Genomic DNA, 14,276 nt, shown 5'->3' with positions numbered 1-14,276 from the left:
GCCGCCGGAACTGGTGCAGGCGATGACGACCGCTGGCCGGGCGCCGCCGGAACTGGTGCAGGCGATGGCGGCCGCTGGCCGGGCGCCGCCGGAACTGGTGCAGGCGATGGCGGCCGCTGCCCGGGCGCCGCCGGAACTGATGCTGGCGAAGGCGGCCGCTGGCCGGGCGCCGCCGGAACTGGTGGAGAAGGCGGCCGCTGACCGGGCGCCGCCGGAACTGGTGCAGGCCATGGCGGCCGCTGGCCGGGCGCCGCCGGAACTGGTGCAGGCGATGGCGGCCGCTGCCCGGGCGCCGCCGGAACTGATGCTGGCGAAGGCGGCCGCTGGCCGGGCGCCGCCGGAACTGGTGGAGAAGGCGGCCGCTGACCGGGCGCCGCCGGAACTGGTGCAAGCGAAGGCGGCCGCTGGCCAGGCGCCGCCGGTCGAGGAGCTGGAGGCGGCGGCCGCAATCCATGCGCCGCCGGACGAGGAACAGGAGGCGGCGGGCGCAATCCATGCGCCGCCGGACGAGGAACAGGAGGCGGCGGCCGCAATCCATGCGCCGCCGGACGAGGAACAGGAGGCGGCGGCCGCAATCCATGCGCCGCCGGACGAGGAACAGGAGGCGGCGGCCGCAATCCATGCGCCGCCGGACGAGGAACAGGAGGCGGCGGCCGCATTCCATGCGCCGCCTGACGAGGAACAGGAGGCGGCGGCCGCAATCCATGCGCCGCCGGCCGAGGAACAGGAGGCGGCGGCCGCAATCCATGCGCCGCCGGACGAGGAACAGGAGGTGGCGGCCGCATTCCATGCGCCGCCTGACGAGGAACAGGAGGCGGCGGCCGCATTCCATGCGCCGCCTGACGAGGAACAGGAGGTGGCGGCCCGGGCGAAGCGGCCAGGGGCTGCGGCGGCAGCGGCACAGGCGAAGCGGCCAGGGGCTGCGGCGGCAGCGGCACAGGCGAAGCGGCCAGGGGCTGCGGCGGCAGCGGCACAGGCGAAGCGGCCAGGGGCTGCGGCGGCAGCGGCACAGGCGAAGCGGCCAGGGGCTGCGGCGGCACAGGCGAAGCGGCCAGGGGCTGCGGCGGCAGCGGCACAGGCTGTGGCTTGGGTCGCCTCTGCCTCCTCCTCTGTCTGCGGGAAGCTGGGGCTGTAGTCACACCAGCCTGTTGACCAAGGGACCGGGGAACTCGAGACAACGGGGAACCAGGTGACGCGGAAACAGGTGCTACTTGACGTGACGGGGAACGTGCAAACAAAAAACTATAAAAGCTTTCACTCGCACTCAAACCAAACTTGGTGTGCTCACTCACTTCACAATCATCCTCTAACTCTGAATCAAAATCAAACTCGGGATCGTGGTCAACAAAAACGTGGGGTGACAAAATCGTGTCATAAGGAAGTGCCCGGGGAGACTCACTAGGTGAACAAAAACTGGTGTCAAAATCAGAAATGTTTAACTCTGTGTCTGTGAGTTCCAAATCAGAATCACTTAAATAACTGTAATGGGAATCATAAGGTGGTGAACTGGATAAATAGGTTTTAACAGGTGAGGGGAACACGGAGACACAAGTACCAGAAGAGAAAGCTGAACCCACATAGAGGGAACGGGGTTGGTCAACAGGCTGATGGCGTCTGGGAGCTGGCCGACGTCGTGCCGGTCGGCACCGGCTCCCTGCTGGGTCCTTTCGTGGTCGGTTCATTCTGTCAGGACTCGAAAGTGTGGTGGTGGACCCAAATGCAGGAGGCGGACAAGTCAGGGAGGCAGAGGTGCGAAAATGGAGTAAATTTAATCAAACAAAACTAAAGTTGCAAACAGGGCTTGGTAACAAAGAATAACAAAATACCGAAGGGAAAAACAATACACGAGCAGACTTAACTATGGGAGCATGGACGTGGGGAAACAAGAACAATGAACCGACAAGAACTGAAACGAAAACCGATGACTAAGTACACACACTAATTACACACGACGAGACACAGCTGGGCAAGACACAAGTGGAAGGGGGAGCTGATTGGTTGACACATGAGGAAGGGCAGGCAAACACAGGTGGACATGGCAAGGCTTAACGAGACTAGGGAAGACAAGAAAAGCAGAACATAAACATGACAAACTCAAAACCCAACAAAAACAAAGCAAAACCTACCCCAAACAGAACCAAAACATGACAATATTAAACTGCCCCATTTAATCTATTATATAAAGCCATTTAAGTTACCCTGCCGGGCCGCCTGGTGTCTTTAGTGTGCACTGAGCTATAAGTGTGCTCACCTGTAATAAACTCCATCACCCTTGCTAAAAGCGTCATAATGTGCTGTCTTCTTCTCGGCTCCACAGATGAATGGTCATTAGGAGTGAGGGTGTGAGGTGAGGGCGGGTGCAGGCACACACAAGCAACAAACACAGGGAAGAGAGCAAAGGCACGAGTGCAGACACACGGATGCAAACTGATTATTACTCAAATGTCAGTCCCTCTGATTCTTGCTCTCTCTTTCTGACATCCTCTCCCACTAAAAATGCAGATGGTTCGGCTGTAGCCACCCCTGTCTGATAGAGGCAGGCTGTGTCCTTCTCCAGTTGGAAAAGAGCCAAAATGACAGTAGATTTCAAATTCCTAATGGACTGAAATCTGGACTGATGCTCAGACGCATGCCCACACTCTCACACATACACATTGGAGGGGCGTGCCTCAGCACACGATTGAACACTTTCTGAGATCACTTACACTACTGTACATCAAAATGGAGGGTGGTCAGTAATTGCTTTTGTGAAGTTTTTGTTCACTAAAGCAAGTGTCAGAAATTCCATTGCCATTCATATTCTTCTGAAATCTTATTGGCAATGATATAATGAGTTAGGATACACACACACGCCAGCTGAGACGCTTGCACACACCACACGAACTCAGATCCTTGCTCACTCATTCTCAATAACACCCACGTGGGTCACTTTCATAACACGGAGAGAACATGTCGTAGGAGGGAGATGGAGAGAGCAAATGGAGAGAGAAATAGAGGAAGTGAGTACACTGCTGCACGGGCTTGTTCACTCCCCCGGGGCGACGTTCACACATTCAGCGCGCACACAGGTGGACACGCACGGCGACGCTTCCTCCTGACGAACACGATTGCCAATGCACACTGGCCGCTATACCGCGGAGGCGCACGCACACGCCGACAACCGGGTTGGTGGCGGGCAACTTGCAGAGTACCTGAGCGATTGTCTCGCTGCCTTTGAGCGTCCGCTTCACAGGTGGGGAACAAAGGTTCACCAGCATCTTTTCATGACTCACTCATGCACGAGCACACAAACACTCTCACGCGCTGGCGCTTTGACTCATGCGCACTTTATTAACTCGACAGGCTCGGGCCACTTTGGCACAAATTGGGGGCTAAATATACTACCTGTGGAGGGGCACTGAGGAGGGGGAGTGTGCCAGGTAGAAGTAGGAGATGCCTATTTGGAGCAGCCATCACCTGCTGCGATAACCTACTTTCTTCCCTCTTTTCTCCCTTGATGGGCGTTTAATGTCCACCTTCCCTTACTACCTTTATTAATTACATATACTCTCTGGATACTTCTTTCACTGGTTGTACCCGGACTGCTAGCACCCAGCAGACCCTCAGACCTGATGGCACAAGCACAAATGATTTATACTTCATTTTTAGCAGGCCCTTGGTGATCTCGCTTTTGGACTCGCTATGGCTCTAAAACTCAATATTCACCCCTGATATATTACATCATTGAAGATATTTCAGTGCTTTTAGTCTTTCATTTCCAGGGGAAATAACAGAAGTGTTAACATTATAGAGGTGGGGAAGCAAGTGGCAAACAGCCATGTTTGTATTTAAAGCCCCAGTGTCTAGTTCTTAGCACCATGTAGTGGTCAAAGAAAGCATTTCGAAGCACACAGGAGCACGCAGACTACGGTAGCTCAGAAAGACCACATTTCACAAGCCTTCCACCAATTCTTAATTTGCGTGAGTAAACGAGCATCTGGATAAGGTGGCCAGGTGTCCTGTTTTAGACAGGACAGTCCTAATTTTCAGTGATGTGTCCTGCGTAACCTTAAGCAGGAAACTGATTTGTCTTTAAAGAAATTGAGCTGCAGTAGAGTTTATGTAACTCAACATCAGCCTTACCCCATATTTGTCACAACTGGTCTATAATTGGCCAAGAGTGGTATGAGTTAAACATCTCATATATCATTGGTTCAATAAATGTAAACAAAGCTCCACGTGTGGCTACGTGAATACGTCATATCCTCGCCTAACCGAAACAAAAAGGCAGCACTAGCAAAAATGCCAAAACGCCGGACATCTTTTAATATTGAATGGACGGAAAAAAAAACAATATCCTGGCCAAAAGCAGTCGAGACTCGTTTCACGGTTTCTGCACGCTTTGCTGGTGTGATGTGGACGAGAGCAGTCAGGGCAAAGCAGTCATAGAATGTCACACAGGGACGGAAAAGCATAAAATCAAGAGGCAAGCAGCAGGTGTGTCATCATTGACGGCAATTTATTATTATTATTATTTTTTGCTTTTCAAAATAAGTTATATTTCTTGGCATGTTGCACTTTTACAGAAGCATGTCACTGCTTAGTATTTTAAGAACATAGTACTGTAAACTAAATAAACTGTCAAAAAGAAGTTTGACTTTTTATTGATATTTTTTCCATTTAGTTCCACAAACATGATCTATAATCCATGCAAAACTTTATTTTGGATGAAAATACACCGCGAGACTGGTGTACAGTGTTCCCTCGTTTTCCACTAGGGTTAGGTTCCAAAAAATATGTGCAATAAATGAAATATGTAAAGCTGTTAGCTTTATGTTTTACATTTATTATGTTTTAAGGCTCTAAAAACCCTCATCACATATACACTTATACACTTTTCTCATCGAGGCATTTACGGTACATTTTCTCACATTTCTATCGTTAAAACCTTCCTAAATTTTATAAAATAAGTACATTAGTTAAAAAAAAAAAATCCATGCAAAATTGCACTAAAAATCACTGAAACAGCGAGGTCGTGAAAAGTGGACCGCGTTATAGCGAGGGAACACTTTTTTTATGTCCTTCTTTTTGACCTTATGTAAGTGGCCATGCTAATCTCAGCTAGCGACGACGGCTTGATAAATGTGATAATTTCATTTTTCTCGCAACTGTTACTGAACTGCCGTGTTCTTGGCGCAAATCCATTGCCATGTGTGATAAATCAGGCGCAAATTTGCTCCCAACTATCAAACTTTATTGCCGTGTTTGAGCTGGTATATCATTAGAGCAATATCTTTAGTGAATGGGAAGTTACCAGGGAACTTTAACCCTTGTGTTATCTTTACGGGTCAAAGTGACCCACTACCGTGTTTAGCTGTTGAAAAAATACCTTAAAATGTGAGATACCCTCCAAATGATGGGGGGAATCTGTTTACCTTGCATGTAGTTAGTGTATGGTGTAGTATGTACTGCAGATGACCTCCTCTCCCAAACAGGATGTTTGCCATAGTACCAAGAAGAATAAATACAGGTAGCTAGGCTTACTATAGGCTTATCTGGTAACTACATTACAGTTTTAAACTCTTCTCATTGTCATTGTTTTGTGGTGAATGACTTGGGAGATGCATTTAAAAACGCAACATAACCAATGTGCTGTTCATCTCTGGAATGGAGAACAGGCTTCAGGTCACTTCCTATTTGGCTATCATTCCATTTCATGTGCCTGGCTGTTCTCTGTGTTGACTTTGTGATTGTAAATGTTGAACATGTTTAACATTTACAATTGTCGGTCCCAACCTTTTCTGACCACATCGTGGAGGTAAAATCACCAATAACACACCCCATGCCACAGCATAATTTCTCAGGATAATCTTTCAGAGCTATCCAACGATTGTCCCTTTGCTGACAAGGACTGTTTGCACTCAGTCCACAACTGCCATATGCAGAATTTCTGGAACAGTTATAATTTCTTGGGCTCAGTGATTGTCTTTTATTGTCTCTTTGAGCACCGTGCTGCAATATTAACAGTTCCAACAAGGCGCCTGACAGTGTGCTCACCCCGTTCCAGTTTCTCAGGACATAATTTCTACAGACATTCATGTTTTCGATGGCAGCGATTCCCAACCAGTGCGCCATGCCACATTACTGTCGTGTGAGATCATCAGGTGTGCCACGGGAAATTATCTAATTTCACTTAATTGATCCGATAAATCTATGCCAATGACACGTAGTGACAGGCAGAACCATTAAATGCTCTTCCACGGATGGCTGAGGCTACATAATTAAACTGTGTATCCATTTGTTGTGACATTTTTCTTTGTTTATGCGCCATGAGACTTTTTCGAATATAAAATATATGCCTTGGCTCAATAAAGGCTGGGAAACACTGGCCTCTGTGTACAATATCAAGGCTGCGTGTGCAGTTAATGCAAAACCAAACAGACTTGTCTGCATAAATTGTGAACCATGAGGTTGAAACAGCAAAGAATGAATTGTGTGAATCCTGCAAACATTCAACATCATTTCATATTGTTTAGAATCATTACACAAAGTTTTGTATGTTTCCTTCCGTATAATTCCATATTTTTCACCAACAAATTGCACCTTTTTTTTTTTTTACTATCGTTCTGCATACTTGTATGATTTTTAATGCCATTTACAAATCATTCAACGTAATTTCACGTTTTCAACAACATAATGCACAATTTTCATCAATACCATTGTCATTCAATTAAATTCCACGTTTCCTTATTTTTTTTTCAATCAACATTGAAGCATTCACACGCTGCAGAAAATGATTGAATGCTGAATTTTTTTTAGTTTAGTTTAGATGTTTTTTTTAGTTCATAAATGTAATTCATAAACTAATGCGGTAATACAGTAAATAATACTATTTAAAAAAATAATAATAATCAAGATTTGAAACGGATTTACGGTATTTATGGATAATGAAAATGGATGCTTAATTGCCCCTGTTGTGCAGGTGGTGTTAAAAAACGCTCACATGGCCGTGGGCTCCTTGACCATCAACGAGGAAAGGTCAGAGGTCATTGACTTCTCCGTCCCCTTCATCGAGACTGGCATCAGTGTCATGGTCTCCCGTAGCAACGGCACCGTTTCACCCTCTGCCTTCTTAGGTGAGCAATGGGGAATTAAATTCAAGGATTCAATGGCTACCTTAAGCTAATGCAGTCACTCCACTGTACTCCATTATATTCCACAGTTTATGATTGTTTTGTTTTTCTTGCACTGTGCCCTTTGCTTCCCACTCAACTTCTTTTCTCCTACTTGTCTTTCCTTTCTCAATGTGGCAAACTATATTTACATATCTCTTTTTCTTTCTCACTCTGTCACCTCATTTTTTCATTCTCTCCAACACGCCCGTTCTGGTTCCTCTTCATTTCCCAACATCACCCTTCTCCATTTTCTGCCTTCCTACGACCTCCCTCTTGCCGCCACTGGTGTCTTTTTCTTATCACTGTTGGTCCACACTGCCTTCTCTCCCAACCCATCCTCTCACTCGCCTCCCTCCATCTTTCCCTCCCCTCTCTCTTTGCTGGCTTGCCCTCCAGAGCCCTTCAGTGCGGATGTGTGGGTGATGATGTTCGTGATGCTGTTGCTGGTGTCAGCGTTTGCCGTGTTCATTTTTGAGTACTTCAGCCCCGTGGGCTACAACCGCTGTCTGGCTGACGGCAGAGGTGAGGGTCTGCCACTCAACACACGCTGCACACATGTAAACACACAAACAAGAAAGAGATGTGCTGGTTTGTGTCTTATGGAGATTGGATAGTACAATGGAAGATGCTGGTAGGGAGCTTGTGACTGTTTTTTGTTTTTTTGTTTTTTTGGTGTAGTTTTTTGTACAGTCTCTCTGTGCAGCATGCGCATGGACTTGAATAACATACTTACAAACTTTCAGGCGGGAGACTTCCGAATTTCAACTATATCTCCCGTGTGGCTCCCGAGCAGTCATTTCTTTCACTAATCTTTGCCGAAAACACCTAAAAAAAAAAAGGTTCATCCAAAGTAAATTTGAAGTTGTTCTTGAACCATTTGGAGTATCAGCATAGTTTTGGTCTCTTTCGAAGATAACACTTTGAATTTTTCTCCCAAACAGTCAAAATCCATTTAAATGCCACTGGCACTGGTTGGAAGTTTGATTACCAAAAAAAAACAAAAACAAAAAAACAAAAACAAAAACAAAAAAGGACGAATTTTATGTTCGTGTAATTTTTTATTTTTATTTTTTTACAAAACCTGCCTTAAAAATGAATGTAGAATGGTAAATAGGACTTGAAAATGCTACAGGATCAAAGCTTGAGATCTTCTCTAATTGCAGTTCAAGTTTGACAATACGTAATACTACAGAATAGGCCTGCATGATATATCGTTTGAACATCGCAATCGTGATGTACACATGCGCGATAGCCACATCGCAAGATGTGCAAACGTTTTGTTTTTTTTTGCTTCATAAAGGTAGCAAGCTACCTCTCTCTTACGCTCCCTTCATCCCTTCTGCCAGTCCCCCCCAAACACACACACACACACACCCCCCCCCACACACACACACACACACACACACACCCACACACACACACACACACACTCTGCAGTCTGCACTCTCACAGGCTGCTCCTGCTTTGAAAACGCTAACAGGCGACAGTGTCGCCGCGACGTGCACATGAGGAGAGGGCGGAAATAGCGGCAGTGGATTGTTGCTGCATTCGAGGATGGTCGGAAGTTGGAAATATCCTAGTTCAAACCAGGAAGTGTGTCCGGGAACGCCCCCTTGAACTCGGAACTTCCACTCGCGAAGTCGGAAAAAAACAAGGACCCCGACTTCACCGGCGGACTACAATGTGACGTCACTCTGAATGACAAAACACAATTTACTCAAGTATAAAACTAGATAGCCATCTTCATTCATAAATATTCACCATAACTTCATGTAACGCAACATACGTGACAGTATTGCCGCTATATCCCTGCATGTAATTATACGGTCAACTACTTAACTGTATGGAATGCTTATGAAATAAGATTAAAACAATAAATGAAGCAAAATTGCAAAAAGGTAAGTTTTCTGGAGGTCAAATTGAGTTTTGAAGACCAAAATAAAAAACAATTTATCACTATCCGCCATTTTGGTTGTTTACTTTCACCTCGAACGCGTTGAGGTCGGAACTGGGACGTTTCAACTCGGATATTTCCGACTTCCGACCATCCTCGACCATCCATCTTCTTCCGCTTATCCGGGGTCGGGTCGCGGGGGAAGCAGCTTCAGGAGGAAAACCCAGACTTCCCTCTCCCCAGCCACTTCAACCAGCTCCTCCGGTGGGATCCCAAGGCGTTCCCAGGCCAGCTGAGAGACATAGTCTCTCCAGCGTGTCCTGGGACATGCCCGGAACACCTCCCCAGGGAGGCGTCCAGGAGGCATCCGAACCAGATGCCCGAGCCACCTCAGCTGGCTCCTCTCAATGCGGAGGAGCAGCGGCTCGACTCTGAGCCCCTCCCGGATGACCGAGCTTCTCACCCTATCTCTAAGGGAGAGCCCAGACACCCTTTGGAGGAAACTCATTTCGGCCGCTTGTATCCGGGATCTCATTCCTTCGGTCACAACCCACAGCTCGTGGCCATAGGCGAGGGTCGGAACGTAGATCGACCAGTAAATCGAGAGCTTTGCCTTTTGGCTCAGCTCTTTCTTTACCACAACGGACCGATACAGGGTCCGCATCACTGCAGACGCTGCTCCGATCCGCCTGTCGATCTCCCGCTCCATCCTACCCTCACTCGTGAACAAGACCCCAAGATACTTGAACTCTTCCACTTGGGGCAGGATCTCATCTCCGACCCGAAGACGACACTCCACCCTTTTCCGACTGAGGACCATGGTCTCGGATTTGGAGGTGCTGATCCCCATCCCAACCGCTTCACACTCGGCTGCGAACCGCTCCAGTGAGAGTTGGAGGCCCCGGCTTGATGAAGCCAACAGCACCACATCATCTGCAAAGAGCAGAGAAGCAATGCTGAGGCCACCAAACCGGAACCCCTCAACGCCTCGGCTGCACCTAGAAATTCTGTCCATAAAAGTTATGAACAGAATCGGTGACAAAGTGCAACCTTGGCGGAGTCCAACCCTCACCGGGAACGAATCCAACTTACTGCCGGCAATGCGGACAAAACTCTGGCAACGGTCGTACAGGGACCGAACCGCCCGTATCAGGGGGCCCGGTACACCATACTCCCGAAGCACCCCCCACAGGACTCCCCGAGGGACACGGTCGAACGCCTTCTCCAAATCCACAAAACACATGTGGACTGGTTGAGCGAACTCCCACGCACACTCAAGGATCCTGCTGAGGGTGTAGAGCTGGTCCACTGTTCCACGGCCAGGACGAAAACCACACTGCTCCTCCTGAATCCGAGATTCGACCTCCAGACGGACCCTCCTCTCCAGCACCCCTGAATAGACCGGAGGCTGAGGAGAGTGATCCCTCTGTAGTTGGAGCACACCCTCCGGTCCCCCTTCTTAAAAAGGGGGACCACCACCCCGGTCTGCCAATCCAGAGGCACTGTCCCCGATGTCCACGCGATGTTGTAGAGGCGTGTCAACCACGACAGCCCCACAACATCCAGAGTCCTTAGGAACTCCGGGCGGATCTCATCCACCCCCGGGGCCCTGCCACCGAGGAGCTTTCCAACCACCACAGTGACCGACCCCAGAGATAGGAGAGCCCACCTCAGAGTCCCCAGACTCTGCTTCCTCAAAGGAAGACGTGACGGTGGAATAGAGGATGTCTTCGAAGTATTCCCCCCACCGCTTCACGACGTCCCGAGTCGAGGTCAGCAACACCCCATCCCCACTGTACACAGTGTTAATGGTGCACTGCTTTCTTCTCCCGAGACGCCGGATGGTGGACCAGAATTTCTTCGAAGCCGTCCGGAAGTCGTTTTCCATGGCCTCACCAAACTCCTCCCATGTGCCTCAGCAACCGCCGAAGCCGCGTGCCGCTTGGCCATCCGGTACCTGTCAGCTGCCTCCGGAGTCCCGCAGGCCAAAAAGGCCCGGTAGGACTCCTTCTTCAGCTTGACGGCATCCCTTACCGCTGGTGTCCACCAGCGGGTTCGAGGATTGCCGCCGCGACAGGCACCGACCACCTTACGGCCAAAGCTCCGATCGGCCGCCTCAACAATGGAGGTGCGAAACATGGCCCATTCGGACTCAATGTCCCCCGCCTTCCCCGAGACAAGGGAGAAGCTCTGCCGGAGGTGGGCATTGAAACTCTTTCTGACAGGGGATTCCGCCAGACGTTCCCAGCAAACCCTCACAATACGTTTGGGTCTGCCAGGTCGGACCGGCGTCTTCCCCCACCATCGGAGCCAACACACCACCAGGTGGTGATCAGTTGACAGCTCCGCCCCTCTCTTCACCCGAGTGTCCAAAACATGCGGCCGCAAATCCGATGACACGACTACAAAGTCGATCATCGAACTGCGGCCTAGGTTGTCCTGGTGCCAAGTGCACATATGGACACCCTTATGTTTGAACATGGTGTTCGTTATGGACAAACCGTGACGAGCACAGAAGTCCAATAACAGAACACCGCTCGGGTTCCGATCAGGGGGGCCGTTCCTCCCAATCACGCCCCTCCAGGTCTCACTGTCATTCCCCACGTGAGCGTTGAAGTCCCCCAGCAGGACGAGGGAGTCCCCAGGGGGAGCGCTCTCCAGCACACCCTCCAAGGACTCCAAAAAGGGTGGGTACTCTGAACTGCTGTTTGGTGCATATGCACAAACAACAGTCAGGCCTCCCCCCACCCGAAGGCGGAGGGAGGCTACCCTCTCGTCCGCCGGGGTAAACCCCAACGTACAGGCGCCGAGCCGGGGGGCAATAAGTATGCCCACACCTCTGCGCCTCTCACCGTGGGCAACTCCAGAGTGGAAGAGAGTCCAACCCCTCTCAAGAAGACTGGTACCAGAGGCCAAGCTGTGTGTGGAGGCGAGTCCGACTATGTCTAGTCGGAACTTCTCGGCCTCACACACCAGCTCGGGCTCCTTCCCTGCCAGAGAGGTGACATTCCATGTCCCGAGAGCCAGCTTCTGTAGCCGGGGATGGGACCGCCAAGGTCTCCGCCTTTGGCTGCCACCCAGCCTGCTCTGCACCCGACCCCTTTGGCCCCTCCCACCGGTGGTGAGCCCGTGGGAAGGGGGACCCACGTATCCTCTTCGGGCTGTGCCCCCATGGGTGCAGGCCCGGCCACCGGGCGCTCGCCAGCGAGCCCCGCCTCCAGGCCTGGCTCCAGAGGGGGGCCCCGGTGACCCGTGTCCGGGCAAGGGAAACATGCTTCCTTTAGTGACATTCATCGAAAGGGGTCTTCTGAGCCGTGCTTAGTCTGGCCCCTCACTTAGGACCTGTTTGCCATGGGTGAGCCTGCCAGGGGCATAAAGCCCCAGACAACATAGCTCCTAGGATCATTGGGACACGCAAACCCCTCCACCACGTTAAAGTGCCGGCTCACGGAGTCAAAAATAAAGTCAAAATCCGTAATGTGGAAGTATTTCAGCTATAAAAAGAAGATACAGAACAAAAAAAAAAAAACCCTCTGCCGACAGTCACCGTTGTTGCCGCAACACGAGGTAATACAACAAACCTGTCCGACTATTTGAATTGCCATCACAAGCTCCTTTATGACCAGTTCAAACTAGTGGGACACGAGGTGAAGCTTCATCTACTCAAAAAACAATTAGAGACGCATTTGCCATTGCCAGCATAACTAACGCCTTATGATAAGACAAATCACGGATGCAATAACTTTTCACCTGGCGAAATAGCCTACATGCTTCCATTCAACACCGTAACTGAAGAGGGGTACGAAAAAAATTATAATAATAAAAAATAAAATAAAGGTTCCACACGCTCGACAGGCGGTATGAAATGCCATGAGACAGACAATACTGCAAACATGGTGAAGGCAGCTGCCTAAAACAAGTTGACCAGGCTTCTACTGCTACTACTACTACTACTAATAATAATAATAATAATAATAATAATAATAATAGTAATATTAATAATAGTTAAAATGTCTCATTTATGGTTCAAACAAATCTCATTACATTTAAGAGCAGACTTATCACCTAAAAAGTGACTTATTTTTAGGCAATTTTCATCTATTATAATGCTTATGGCAATAATTTAATTAGAAATAAGACAAATATTCATGGTAAATTTCATATGTAGTTTTTGCATTGGAATAAAACATTAAAGGAGTAGTTCACCCCCAAAATGACTTTTTTTTTCTCTAGTGATTACTCGTGCCATGGAGACTTGAGTACAATATGTATATATATATATATATATATATATATATATATATATATATGTATATATATATATATATATATATATATATATATATATTTGTATTTGCCACATTCCTAAGACAAAAATTGGATTTGAAAAAATGACCCCCATTCATTACAACGGAGACCAAATGCAATGCGCGTTTAACATTGTAAAGCGATTTGGAAACCAAAGCGCTATATAAAAAGCAGTCCATTTATATGAATACAATAGTGTCATGGGGAGTTCAACAAATTCTTCCAAAACCACTATTCAAGTCATGTGGTGAAAATTCTTCCATTTTTAATATCGCAGTATATATATCGCAGACCCCCAAAAAATTGCAATGTCAGTTTTTTCCAATATCATGCAGCCCTACTGCAGAAAATGATCAAATCATGAATCAGGTGTGTTGGTGGAAAGAAACATGGAAAACGGGCAGATAGGGGCTCTCGAGGACTGGACTTGGGCTTGCTTGTTATATACTCTCTATATATCATACATTGACTAACATCTATCATTTAATTAAAAAAAAATAGTTGTTCCCAGGTTGGACACACTCCTGATTATAATCATGGATTAATAATTCAATCTCGAGCCTTTTGTCCATGCAGTGTACATGCAGTATGTCCTATAATGATATATTGTCACAGTGATATATTGATTATTTGCATGCATGTCTGTTGTACATATGATACATTATTTTGCATCGACAGCTACAGACATGCACAAAAAACTGTCGCCCGCCTCCACATGGAGAGCAGCCGTCCTTGCTGATTTCATCCCCCTCCTCTTCCTCCTACTTGACGCTGCCCTTTTCAACATTTACAGGTGTTCTGTGCTCTGCTTTCACCACAGCATCATTGCTTTTACTTCCACAGAGTCCATTTGCACGTTATTTGCATACATTTCCATACTGCCGAAAATCAGTTGACAGCAAAGGGCCTTATTTTGTGTT

At 48.3% G+C, this 14,276-nt stretch overlaps 1 protein-coding gene across 5 annotated transcripts in view; it reads left to right on the top strand.

Annotated features, from left to right (window-relative positions):
- Positions 1-14,276, top strand: part of grin2ba (glutamate receptor, ionotropic, N-methyl D-aspartate 2B, genome duplicate a) — a 204,570-nt gene that overhangs the window by 160,688 nt on the left and 29,606 nt on the right. For all 5 annotated transcript variants that reach the window (XM_077501309.1, XM_077501293.1, XM_077501315.1 and 2 more), the window contains 2 exons: positions 6,962-7,115; positions 7,551-7,676. In XM_077501309.1, the coding sequence (XP_077357435.1) occupies positions 6,962-7,115; positions 7,551-7,676 (280 nt within the window). The remainder of the gene's footprint in view (positions 1-6,961; positions 7,116-7,550; positions 7,677-14,276) is intronic.

Source organism: Festucalex cinctus, chromosome 1, assembly GCF_051991245.1.
Source record: "Festucalex cinctus isolate MCC-2025b chromosome 1, RoL_Fcin_1.0, whole genome shotgun sequence".
NCBI lineage: Eukaryota > Metazoa > Chordata > Actinopteri > Syngnathiformes > Syngnathidae > Festucalex > Festucalex cinctus.
Note: the sequence above shows the minus strand (reverse complement) of the source record. Positions and strands in the feature narration are given on the sequence as shown.